The sequence below is a fragment of the Caenorhabditis remanei genome, chromosome II (assembly GCF_010183535.1).
Source record: "Caenorhabditis remanei strain PX506 chromosome II, whole genome shotgun sequence".
Lineage (NCBI taxonomy): Eukaryota > Metazoa > Nematoda > Chromadorea > Rhabditida > Rhabditidae > Caenorhabditis > Caenorhabditis remanei.
In genome coordinates, this window is record NC_071329.1 from 8,584,936 (window position 1) to 8,598,136 (window position 13,201).

Below are 13,201 nucleotides of genomic sequence, written 5' to 3' on the forward strand. Positions count from 1 at the left end.
TTTTGATTCAACAGATACAGTACCCGAGGATACTGTAACTTCTACAGTACATTTTTTATTTGATTCTGTATTCAGGATAGGTACTCGTTATCAGTGCATTATCCTTCTTCTTATTGCTCTTATTCTTCCTTGCTCAGGTGAGTTATCTCATTCTCTGCTTTTGTTCCGAAATGTTTCCTCCGGATTTAGATCCTCTTAGATTGGGGTGAGACAACAAAAACAAAGCAGTTACCAATCGGGAAAAAGAGAAAAAATAGAGAAATACGTCACTCAGACACGAATTTAATCGTGGTCCCGATTGGTCATCTGAAAGAACAAGATGAGCCCCCCGCCGTAAAAAAGATAGGGTTCCGTTTCCTGATTGTCTATTTTCTGTGTTCGGGTCGCATGACGGAATGGAATAGCCAAAATAGTTTTTATTTCTGAAAAAGGGCTATCAGGTTTTGGAAAGAGATAGAGTCCACACCTGGAATAAACTATCCCAATGAAGCACATCCGCTCTCGATCAGTTTCCAAATAGTGTCGATTCTAGGAAGAATGATTCAAGATTTAATGGGATATACGTCTATCAAATCTAGCAAAGTTCTGATTTCTGATAATGTCTGTATAAGAAAATCTGTATAAGCATGCTTTCGCATATTTTTCTGTTTGCATTCCTGCCATTTATCCTGATTAATCTGGAATCTTAGTATTGGAATATTCGAATTCTGTGAATTTAAATGAATTGAATGGAATGAGAAGGGAGAAGACCAATGAGGAAAACACAGGACATTTCAAAGATTCTCCCGTTTTTTGATCTCACTTTTTGGCGGTTTACATTTTTTTGCAAGAAAACAATGAATCCAGAACCCAGATAAATCTGATCATTCACACGAGTGAACTTGCTCTCCTCCGTGTTCGCATTATCCATTATTAGAGCATATTCTAGCCCGTAGGGACATCTTCGGCGACATTATTTATGTATAGTTTTCACACAATGCCATACCAAATCATGACGTGACATTGATGATGATGATGATGATGAGTGTGATTCACTGAAGATGAATCTGTTAGTTCCTGAAGTGACCGCCTCGTGTCTTCTTCCTGCTCCGCATACACACCGGGGCGTCGCCGTGAAATTTCAGTCCCACCAGACGTGCGACGAAGCGGAATCAGAATAATTCCAATTGTAGAATAGAAAGAGGAGTGTGCGCAAATGGGCCCCCTGACAACCCCCGCATCTTTTCACCTTGATTTTTGTTGATTCCATTGTCATTTTGCAGCCAAAGGGAAGTGCTTCAACACACAGATCGGAATGAGCATCGAGGGAGGCAATTACCGAAGGATACGAAATTTCGAGGATCGAGCGTAAGTTTTCATTTCTTTTTGACTATTTTTTGGTCGATCAGACGTTTCTAAATTTAAATTCCGTGCCACCGAAAAGTCTCCTGATTACGTCTCATTAACGATTCATAGGGGAGAGACCACGGCGAGAAAGACGACGTCGGAATCCGATATCAGATCAAAAATGTATATGTTGCAGATGTGCGAAAGAGTGCATCGAAGATTTCTCATGTTTTGGCTACGAATGGAATAGTGAAGAACGTGTTTGTTACTTGAAATCAAGAAGCACTTCTGGAAAGTTGGTCGCCAAACCGAACACCATGGTCGGATTCTGTCAAGATGATGGTGAGACCCATTGAAATTTAGAAGTGATTGCTCGAATGTAAACTTGTTTAGAAGATGAAGTACGGTATCGCCTTCAAGATCATGTAATAGTTGGCCCAATCGTGTTGGAAGCTGATGATGTGCCGGATGGAGAGGAATGTAAAGACAATTGTCGGAAGGTTGGATCATTATACTACAGTTGGAGACCCAATAGTGATAATCAAAGGAGTAATGTTGTTCCAGTTGAGGAAGAGGAAGAAGAAGAACAAGAAGTATTAGGTAATATTCTATTCTAAAAACTCAGTTCTTGAATTCTCAAACGTTACAGGCCACTGTGAATGCATCAGTACAATGAACGAGCTTCGACTAGAATACGACGCTTTCTCCGGATTCATTCCAGCTCCAAGACACAAACATCGTCGAAGTATTTTCCTTCGACCTTTCGAAGTATGAAGTACTGTAGCTTTGAAGTCAGTGTAGTCGTTTAGTTTTTATTCGTCTATTATTTCTCTCTCTCTCTCTCTCTCGCTCTCTTCCACTTATTTCAATACGGGTTTGAAAATGATCCTCACAATTCTTTCTTGGTACTAAATCCTCTGTTTCGCTTGCGTTGTTTTTTCTTGTTCTGACTTATCACAAACACTTTTCCAAACGAAACTAAACGGTTAATGAACACTTTACACTGTATTTCTATGAATCGCTTGATTAAATAAATCAATTTGATTTTTATTTGTGTCTTATGTTTTACAGAAAATGCTTTTGAAATAAAGACAGGTTGATCTGATTAGATAATTCTAGCTAGAATAAGAAGTGAAGACTGATCCGGTAATGATGAGATGTAAGCCTAAGCTACTGAGATTCAAAAAAAAAAGTCGGTAATTTCAGATGGCTCGGTTGTTGCCACTTGACATTTCCTTCAAGTTGATATCTCACCACTCCAGACTCATATTTCAACTTATATTCGTGAGAACTGTACCTTTCTAATGCACATAGCCAAGCAGTTATAATTTTCGAAAAAAATAATTTTTGAAAGATTAGAAGATTTACATCCTGATTTTTTATCAAGACAAGTAAAAGCATAGTTCATCGTAATTTAGTTTTGAACTTTTGCTTTTTGTATGTTCTGATTGGCGTTTTTGTATCACAAAATGCGGAAGATATCTTCAGTGCAGAAATAGGCGGTGCCGAACGTAAATACAATTAAACCTATAGCACTTCTAGGTTAAGAATATTTGAAACAAACAATCAATTAAACATAAAAGCTGCTTGCCTTACAGTATCCGTTGACTTTATTCAGATAGTTCTGGAACTGGTGTCTGTTGTTTTTTGTTGCCTTCGAAGAAATATTTTCTTTATTTCATTCTTTCCAATATTCCTATTTCTGTTTCGAAGAATTCGAACAAACTTCTTCAGTTTTGTTTTCAAAGGTCGGCATGCCAGTGGGTGGTGAACGAACTTTGACTACTTATACAAATACATTCAATAGAAAAACCAAACGCGGAAGTGGAATGGCCCTCCTCATTTTTAGAATAAAGGAAAAAGAAGCCACGGGAAGAAAAAAGGAAAAAAGAGAATAGTTGTTTGTCCTATGTTTGCAACACATCATTTTGATCTCCATCCTTGGAAACCTAACATTATTAATAATCCCAAAATGAGAAAGTTGGTCTCTCAGAGCTTGTTCTGAATCATTCCAGAACAAAACAGAATCAGAATTAGATCAATGATTTAATTTGACTTCTCAGAAAGGGTGAGTTAGTTTCAGAGAATGATGTGGGGGTGGCGAAGAATCAAGTTTCAGAAAATCAAGTCTTTCCTTCAGTCAGAATTCAGCGAATTCTACTGAAATGCAGAACATCGGGTGACATTCATATAGATTTCTAATTCAGGTTTTACAATCTATTCAATAAATTACAGTTTAATTGAGCAGTCGACATATCCAGAGGGGCTGAAAACTAAAATTTCAGACAATCAAATTCCTGAGTATTGGGGGATCTGATCATACTGAAACATGAAAATTATGTTCGTAGAATACAACTGTTATTTCAGCTGTCAGTAGTCTCTGAAGTTCTATTTTTTCTGTGTTTGCCACTTGCACCCATTTTCAGCCCGATTCCAACTCAACCATCAACATACATCATTTCTATATTTAACCTTGTCTGCTAGACTCCGAACACCTTGACCTACATCCCGACCCGCATTTCCTGATCCTCTATTTTTTGTGAACACCAACGTGTCAACTCAACCGTGTCTGAGGTGTCTTATTATTATGATTCTTATTCCGGGTGAGGGTGGTAAACGAAGCGAATAGGTTCGAATCGAAATAAAAAAGAAAAGCAAAAAGTGCAAAACGGAAAACCGATTTATTGGATTTGGATTTTAGTTGAGAAAATGAAACACACATTTCAGAAAAAGAAATCAGACTATCTCATAGATTTAGAGGACCTTCGTTTAGTTGAACTTTTGGGTGTTCTCTGTCGGGAACCCATTTTACAAAAAGTGGAAAAACTGCACAACAAGTACACAACTACAACTCACTTTTTTTCAAAAAGGAAATGACTCAGCTGACTATCTATTTTTAAGGAACGAGCAACTTTTTTATTTGGAGCAGTACGTGACTCACCGCATCACTTTTGTTCCGTTTTCCAGACATCCCATGAGGAAAAGAAAAGTAACATTAAGATTGTTTTATTGGATGAGCAGAGCACGTGGGGGTGTTGAAATAATGGATGGATAGTTGTTGAAGATGGCCATTATTCCAAAAATAGGAAGTAAAATATCGGAAATAGAATGATGTGAGGAACAAAATCAGTTTGAAATCAGATTTATAATTAGGGGGTTTCCAGATCAAGATAATTTGTTTTGAATCAAATTTAAGTAGCATCATTGTTTAAAATGTTTTATAGGGAAACATTTCTTCTTAAAGTAGTTATTTGAAAGCTGTGACATTTCTTAACTCTCGTAGCTTTCACTGAAGACCATCCAAGTTGTTAAAATGATAATGAGTATGGGACCAATTGGTTAAGTAGGACGAAGTAAGTTGATGACAATTTGACGGAGTTTTTTTAATTATGAAATCTTTTAAAATGTCGTTCCATGTTCACATAGAGTAAAATGGGAACACCAAGTCTGAACGATTTCGGATAAAATGGGTTCTTGCACATTTTTAGAAACTCAGACAGCTATCTTCAAGTTCAGAAAGTCTGAAAAAGGATCAAATTAACTTTTGAGAAATTGAAGAGCACTTGAAATAACCGGAACAGCACGATATCTTCTTCTGAACTAAAAGAGTTTTGGATATAGTTTACAATGGTATGATACGGTGGTCTGAAATTTGAAGCAGAGGATATGTTGCAAAACCGATTCCCTTGACAATATTTCGGAAAGGAATCGTCCCCAGATACCCGTATTACCCATCAAATCGACAATAGGTTAGTGCAAATCAGCTCGAGAACACCTTCCCTTTCTGCGGAAATCCCAAAATCCTGTACCACTTGAAAAAGGGAACAAAAGTCATTGATTTGTTCAGTTCAAAACCGCAAACCAACTCGAACCAGCTTCTTTTTCTCCTTCTTCTCTTTCTACCCACTTCCTCTCTAATTACCTCTCATTGTGTTCCAGTTCCTTTTCTTTTTTCTTCTCCGGCCGACTCAACTTCGATCATAATTCGAATCACCGAATACCTTCAGTGTCATCCGGCGTGTCGTATTCAAAACAGAAGAAGGAGACCCGAAAAACGGGTTGCCCTCCTTCCTTCTCACCCCTCATCTCTTTTTTTTTGGAAGATAAACTGACGTCGAACTTTCAACGATCAAACCCTTTCTGTATCCGTCGTCCGTCATCTTTTGCCTCCTTCCTCCTATCGCCTTCAGCTTCTTTTTTTGGCGCCTGTCCTCTTCGCCCTACTCGCAGCGACGTTGCCTCGTCGTCCTTCGTCGTCGTCCTCACTTTCTCGTCCACTCTTCCAGCCAATTCAATCCGGTTCTGGTCATCTCTTTATCTGAGGTACTGTCACGGTGTTATGCAATATGCATCTCCTCTCTCCGCCCCTCTCACGGACTGTATAGACTTCTGCTTTTCCCCCCTCCCAACTACTTTTTCTGCCCTATGTCACATTTGCCATAGTTTCGCTTTCCGCGTAGTGTCGTATCTCTGTGCCCCCCTCGTATCAAACAGTGTCCGAAGAAGTAGCCATGCGGCGACTTGTACTCTACTTATTAGTATTCGGCGGAAGCTCTGTTTATGCTTCGAATATTCCTTGTGGAAAGTCATTCATCCCGTGTGAAAATGATATTCTCAATCATCAACAGGGATTGATCGATGAAGGTGAGCACGAACTTTCCAACCTATTTGTTTCCTCGGTTCAGTTATTTTGACCTGGGCTTTTCATTTGCAAAAAGTTCATGATCCGAAACCTTTAGAGTATCTAGGTTATAGGTTCGGAAGGTCGAATGAGATCCCTGATTTTCAAAAACTATTATCCTCATCTCTGATATTCAGGAGCATTTGTATCTCATCGAGTCCCAGACGGGCTTCTCTTCGTAGCTGCCAAGGAAGGAGAACGAGAATCAGCGAAACTTTTTGACTTCCGAGATGTTGCATTCCAATACTCTGGACACCCTCTATCTACATCAACTTCTCAGTTCACCAGAATTCACAAAGCCGATAAGAAAGCCTCGGATCGAAGCAGATCCGCTTTCACTTCATTGGCTATCACAAAGAGATTGACAGCGTAAGTACCACTTTCCTTTATCCCAATCAATTTCAAACTTTTCAGACTAGGCCTTCGTGAAAGAGAGTTAAAGTACGGTCTACCACCTAACCAAATCTCCTCAACCATCTCCAACTGCCCAATTCCAACAATCGATCATTGCTTTGCCACCAATTACCGGTACGAATTAGTCAGCATCGTCCACAGCTAAAGTGTCCAATGTCTCATTTTCACTTTTCTTCTCCGTCGCTTTTCATTGCGCAATCTTATTAAGTAGATAAGCGTCGATGTCGCTTTCGGAAACAGATCTAGTTCCTCACTGTTTTTTCTCTTTTCCGATAATTCACTTTCATTTTTTGTTTCTTTTCTCCAGATCATTCTCTGGTATCTGCAACAATGTAGCACATCCAGAATGGGGAGCATCTCATACTCCAATGGCCAGAATCATGAGACCAGACTACTCTGATGGAGTTTCTGAGCCAAGAACTGCTGCAGCCAGTAAACCATTACCATCGGTCAGAAGTCTTTCATTAACTCTTTTCACTCCAAGGGGAGAGGTTTGTTGACGAATATTAAGCTTCTAAATATTCACAACAAAACAATTCAGGTTCACTCTGAAGTGACAACAATGATGGGTCTTTGGATGCAATTGATCTCTTCTGACATGGTCAATGTCGTTTCTTTTCAAGCTGTAAACGAGGGAACGTCGTCCGCCTTGCCATGTTGCAAACGAGGATTTAATCATTCCGAATGCGATGCCATTGATATACCAGCAGCTGATCCAGCATACAGGTATTAGATATTCAAAGATCAGAAAACATGAAATACAATGTTTCAGAACTAGACTGAACTGTATCCCACACGCCCGATCAATAATCGCTCCGAGGGAAGCATGTCGATTGGGGCCAAGAGAACAGGCGAATTTCGCTTCATCTTATCTTGATGCTTCATTTATTTATGGATCCAATATGGAAAAGGCAAAACAATTGAGAACTTTTAGAAATGGTTTGTCATTTTCAGTGTAAATACAAAATCATGTTCACTATGTTATTATAGGACAACTCCGAACTGCTGGAAGCATCGGAGAGCTTCCAGCTACCGATGCAACCCTCCAATGCCAGGCCACTCATTCCAGATGTGCTCTTTCTGGAACAGATGAAGTGAACATCCTCCCAAGTGTAGCTGCTCTACATACCGTCTTTATTCGTCATCACAACCGTCTTGCTGATAATCTCAGATCAATCAACCGTCACTGGACTGACGATAAACTGTACGAAGAAGCCAGAAAGATTGTGTCAGCTCAAGTTCAACACATCACTTACAATGAGTTCTTACCAGTTCTTTTGGGAAGAGAAAACATGAGAAATTATGGATTGAACTTGCATTCAGCTGGATTCGATTCAAATTATGAAATGAATTTGGAAGGAACCACTTTCAATGAGTTTGCAGTGACAGTTCCATATTACTTCTGGGCACTTCTTCCTTCTGAGAAATCGTTTGTCGATTTCAATAATCCATCGAGACTTTATGAGCAAGGACCAATCCAAATCATTCGTCAATTGTTGAATACCAATATCTATCAGCCGACACTCCGTGCAAATGACGAAGTTAAAAGTGGATTCTTGAAGGATAATCATGAATTTGGATTAGATTTGATTTCGATTGCTTTGAAACAAGGAAGAGATCACGGAATTCCTGGATACACTGCATTAAGAGCAAGTTGTGGATTGGGAAGAGTTAGTTATCTAATCGGATTTTACTCCTTAATTCATAAATGTTACGTTTTCAGATCGCTTCTTTCAACGATCTCCGTGAAATTTTCCTTCCTGAGGTCAAGTTTGAACACCTCTCGTCTGCCTATCAACGAGTGGAAGATATTGATCTTTTGGTTGGAGTTCTTGCCGAGAAGCCACTGAAAGGATCTCTTGTTGGACCAACAATGGCTTGTATCATTGGAAAACAGATGCAGAGAGTGAGCATTTTACATTCAATTATTGGTAATAAACGGTCTTCTTTAAGACAAGAAGAGCTGATCGTTTCTGGTACGAGAACTATTTCGCTCAATCTGGATTCAGTGAGGGCCAACTTTCTGAGATAAGAAACACCAAGTTGGCTGAAATTATCTGTTCTAATATTGATATTCGAAGAATTCAAAGAAATGTTTTCTTCAGAGAAGACGTTTTCGAGTGAGTATTTTTTTTCCAAATAATTTAAGTCATAATACCGAATTCCGTGTTTTTCAGCAACATGGCAATCTCTTGCAACTCAACCGTATTGAGTAGCCCTGACTTCAATGAATGGAGAGATGCGGAAGGAAAACCAGTATTCCCAATCCGTCAAGAAACTATTGAAAAAGTAATAAGCTTAGCCAAAAGAAATCTTAAGGATCAAGAGAGAAGAGAGATTTCGAATTTGAAACATAATCAAGGAAGATTCCAAAAGGGAGACCCACTTTTTGCCTATTCGAACATGATGAGAGCCAAGGAAGGAGCAAAACAAGTCTCTCAGATTTCTGCTCTTCTTTTGGAGACAACAAAGTTATTGATTAAAGGAGAAGGACTTGATACTGATGAACAATTGCCAAAGTTGGATACAAATACTCTTCAAAAGATTCTTCCGGATATTGATGTCACTTCATTTGTCAATAATTACACCGCTTTCCTTTCTGAAGATGGACAAGCAAGTCAAGAAGAATGCAGTCCAAAAATGCTTCCATGTGACCATACAACTCGATACCGTACCTTCAATGGATGGTGTAACAACTTGAAGTTCCCAGAATATGCCAACTCATTCGCTCCACTCCGCCACGTCCTTCCACCTCAATACGACGACGGATTCGATGCCCCGCGTACTCGTGCCAAGTCAGGAAGATCTCTTCCAAATCCACGTCGAATCTCGAACCTTGTATGTGAAGATAAAGATGTATCTCATGTGAAATTCACTCACATGGTCATGCAGTTCGGACAACTTTTGGATCACGAATTGACTCATTCGCCAGTTGCTCGTGGGCCAAATGACGAGATTTTGAATTGTACCAAGTGTGATTCCCCCGAAAAGATTTCAGTTCACTGTATGCCAATTCGAGTTGAGAAAGACGACCCATTCTTCCCAACCAACTATCCAAATGGAGAACCACGTTGTCTTCCATTCGCTCGTTCTCTTCTTGGACAACTGAATCTTGGATACCGTAATCAGTTGAATCAACTCACCGCCTACGTAGATGGTTCTGCAATTTATGGATCCACGAAATGCGAAGCGAAGGCGTTGAGACTTTTCACTCGCGGTCTTCTCAATTTCACTGATTTCGGTCACGGACAAATGATGTTGCCTCAAGGAAATCAAGAGAAAGATTGCCGATCATCTCAAGAGAAGAGATCGATGCCATGCTTCGTGGCAGGCGATGAGAGAAATTCCCATCAACCTGGATTGACAATTATGCACACTTTCATGGTCAGAGAGCATAATCGTATTGCAATGCAATTGTCTGCATTAAATCCACACTGGAATGATGATACTGTATTTGAGGAGACTCGTCGTATTGTTGTTGCTGAGATGCAACATATCACTTTCGCTGAATTCCTTCCCAAAATCATTGGATTGGATCTTCTCAACGCACAGAATTTGGTTCCTAAGAAAAATGGATATTTCGGTGGATACGATGACACTTGTGATGCATCAATCTCTCAACCATTCGCCACTGCTGCATTCCGATTTGGGCATACATTGATCCGAAGAATGTTCCCAAGAATGAATTACAACTACAAGAATATGAGTGAACCTGTTGATTTGGCACAACATTTCGGACACGTCGGACCATTATATGAACAAGAAAAGGGAGGCATGGATGCAATGTTGATGGGACTTCTCGGAACACCTTCAATGGCGTTCGATCGACATATTACAGATGCTGTCAGAAATCACTTATTCATGAGAAGAGGAGAGAAAACGAGTGGAATGGATCTGATTGTTTTGAATATTTTGAGAGCAAGAGATCATGGAGTACAGCCATATAATGATCTTAGAGAGTTCTGCGGACTGAGGAGGGCAGTAAAATGGGATGATTTGAAGAGTGAAATGGATCAAGATAACATCAATATTCTTCAATCACTCTATGAATCAGTTGATGATATTGATCTGTTCCCAGGACTTGTCAGTGAGCGTCCGTTGAGAGGAGCTCTTCTGGGAACAACAATGTCATGTATCATTGCTGAACAGTTCGGAAGACTCAAGAAATGTGATCGATTCTATTATGAGAATGATAATAATGCTGCCAAATTTACTCCAGGGCAGTTGAATGAAATCAGAAAAGTGAAATTGGCGTCGATTTTCTGTTCGAACAGTAAATATTTGAAAACTATTCAACCAAATGTATTCGATGTAACCGACGAGTTGACGTGAGTTTCTTAGTTTTGGAACTTTCTTAACTGAAACTAATTTCAGAAATGCTCAAGTACCATGCTCAGATATCCCTCAAGTTGATCTATCCCTCTGGAAAGAAAGAAGTGAGTTTGGTTTCTATAACAATAATGTTTTTTTTTTCTTCCACCAGAATAAAAATGTGTTTTCAGAGACTTGCGAAATGAATGGAAGAAGCATCGCATTGGGAGATTCAGTGCACATGACACCTTGTGTAACATGCACTTGTACTCTAGAAGGTGTCGCATGTAATCCAACCAAAGTGGACAGTTGTGAAAAGCTGACACACAAATACCTGCTGACCGACATCGCAAAAGACACATCATGTATGATTCAGTGCACTGATTACATGAAGAGGGTGTAAGAAGACCGGACGCAAAATTGATCTTTTGATTCTAAATTATTTAATTTATTTGTTCCCCGTTTGTACATATTATCTTTTGATTTTCCTCCCGTGCCTTGACCACTCATTTCATTTATTACAACTTTATTTGTTAGTGCAATGCCAGATAATAAACATAACGATATTTACACTTTCAGCGATATCCATTCAACATATCGTACGCTTTTGAAACAAAACAAAAAACTAGTAGTAGCTGCACCCGTCGTTCATTTTGCAGGAATAGATCTAGCGTCTCGTGGTTCCACCGTATCCAGAACTTGAGCGGGTGGACGATGTCGAAGGTGAAGCCCATGAATCAGAGCTCGAGAAACCCGTATCTTGGAAAAATCCTCTATTGTAGCGTGGACGGGCATAAGCGTTGTTGTTATTCAAAAAACTTGATGCCAAATATCCTCCGATCGCTCCTAAACTAGCACCAGTCCAAAATGATCCTCCCTCGCCACTTCTGCCGCTTCCACTTGCTCCTCCACTAGAACTGCCCTGGCTGAAAAACTTGACTTGTGTTTAGTATGAGATTTAGGTCACACTCAAAAGACTTACCATCCTCCTCCGGATTGCGAGTCACCGCGAAACCCATATGGTGGCGGTTTTCCATAGTTGTCGTCATATGGTGGTGGAGCACTTGGGTAGCCACCTGGACCACCACCTCCACCAGAACCTGGTCCTCCTGGACCTCCCGAGCCTCCAGCTCCTGATTGATAACCAGAATTTTCTGGGCTTCTGTATCTATTCGTCCACATTACATAAATTATGTAAGCAATGAAAGCGACAACAACGAATGTAGCAAATTGATCCCATCGATCTTCAGAAGATTTTCGAGATACAGAACGATTTCCACTGCCAGAATTGTACTCTAACTCATACTCAAGACCACATGATCCTCTCAAAATGTATGGATCATCAGAATAGTCGTATCCCTCGCATGAAACGCTCAACTGAAAAATAAGGTTTTAAAATATTTTCAAGCTTTTCTGATATCTCACCGAACCGAACTCCATATCATGAGGCAATTCGGCATCACATTTCCATTGAACATCTGATCCGTCGAAACCTTGATTAGAGCATTGTACAACCTAAGATTTTATTTTTCAGAGTAGGCAACAACTTTGTTTTAGTTTACTTTTGGTGTGAATGCTCCTTTCGCCGATCCTCCAACACACTTCAACTGGAGTGTAGGTGCAACACGTCGTCCCGTTGTCATTTGTCCTTTGTTAAGAGTTATTGCTGATACATCTCGGAGAAGAACTTTGTCAGAGGATGCTGAGAAGAAATGTTTTTGATGTCCGTTGAAAAAAAATCGTACCTGAAGTTTCAAGAAAAACGACCGTCAATACTAAGAACATCCATAGTAGAAAACTTGTTGTAAGTTGAGAAATCATTTCTGAAATTGAAAAATAGCAAAATAATCGATTTCAAGAGTGAATCTGAAGTGTAATAGATAAGAACATAGGACATCATAGATTATTTTTGAAAAGTTAAACTGCGAGAGATAGAGAAGAAGAAGTAGAACGTGGGTTGTGGAAGAATGCAGCGGCAACGAGTAATGTGACGTGTAACAACATGCCCCTCAAAAATGAGCAGTGAAGAAATGGTATTTCGCAATGTATTATATGTATAACTTAGATAAACAGCGAAATGCGTGACTTGTCTGGAATAAAAAGTTCTGAGACATGACATTGGATAAAAAATCTTCCCGAAACATTTTATCAGAGGAAGCAGAGAGAAGAGGAAAAACTAGTTAATTTTAATTCTCTCGAAAATATTTTAAAATCCGGAAAAAGTTGGAAGTCACATTGATACAACAAAACTTCTGTACAGAACCGCAAATTTCAGCAAAATTCCAACTTTTTCTGAAAATAAAAAATCAGCAGCGACGCTCTACCGGATATGTTGAAGAGATGCGAGACGCAGGAAACGTGGCCGTGGCCGAGAAAATTCTTTTCGTGGTCAGATATTAGGGGTGAAAAATTCTGTGCGCCTTTATTGGCTGACAAATGCAATTCAAATCTGAAAAAAAAACGGCTAAG

At 39.6% G+C, this 13,201-nt stretch overlaps 3 protein-coding genes across 3 annotated transcripts; 2 read left to right on the forward strand and 1 right to left on the reverse strand.

Annotated features, from left to right (window-relative positions):
• Positions 1-1,294: 1,294 nt before the first annotated feature.
• GCK72_005381 (uncharacterized protein) lies at positions 1,295-2,100 on the forward strand (the record flags this gene model as incomplete). Its single annotated transcript, XM_003117483.2, has 4 exons — positions 1,295-1,347; positions 1,523-1,668; positions 1,720-1,926; positions 1,976-2,100. The coding sequence occupies 4 exons, from the start codon at positions 1,295-1,297 to the stop codon at positions 2,098-2,100; spliced, it is 531 nt and encodes a 176-aa protein (XP_003117531.2).
• Positions 2,101-5,837: 3,737 nt separating this feature from the next.
• GCK72_005382 (uncharacterized protein) lies at positions 5,838-11,135 on the forward strand (the record flags this gene model as incomplete). Its single annotated transcript, XM_003116769.2, has 12 exons — positions 5,838-5,970; positions 6,145-6,376; positions 6,422-6,535; positions 6,729-6,912; positions 6,963-7,147; positions 7,194-7,360; positions 7,412-8,091; positions 8,145-8,327; positions 8,375-8,541; positions 8,599-10,749; positions 10,796-10,857; positions 10,924-11,135. The coding sequence occupies 12 exons, from the start codon at positions 5,838-5,840 to the stop codon at positions 11,133-11,135; spliced, it is 4,470 nt and encodes a 1,489-aa protein (XP_003116817.2).
• A 264-nt stretch (positions 11,136-11,399) lies between these two features.
• On the reverse strand, positions 11,400-12,553 carry GCK72_005383 (uncharacterized protein; the record flags this gene model as incomplete). Its single annotated transcript, XM_003117274.2, has 5 exons — positions 11,400-11,658; positions 11,715-12,109; positions 12,158-12,247; positions 12,295-12,434; positions 12,478-12,553. 5 exons carry the CDS (start codon positions 12,551-12,553, stop codon positions 11,400-11,402), a joined length of 960 nt encoding a protein of 319 aa, XP_003117322.2.
• Positions 12,554-13,201: the final 648 nt, after the last annotated feature.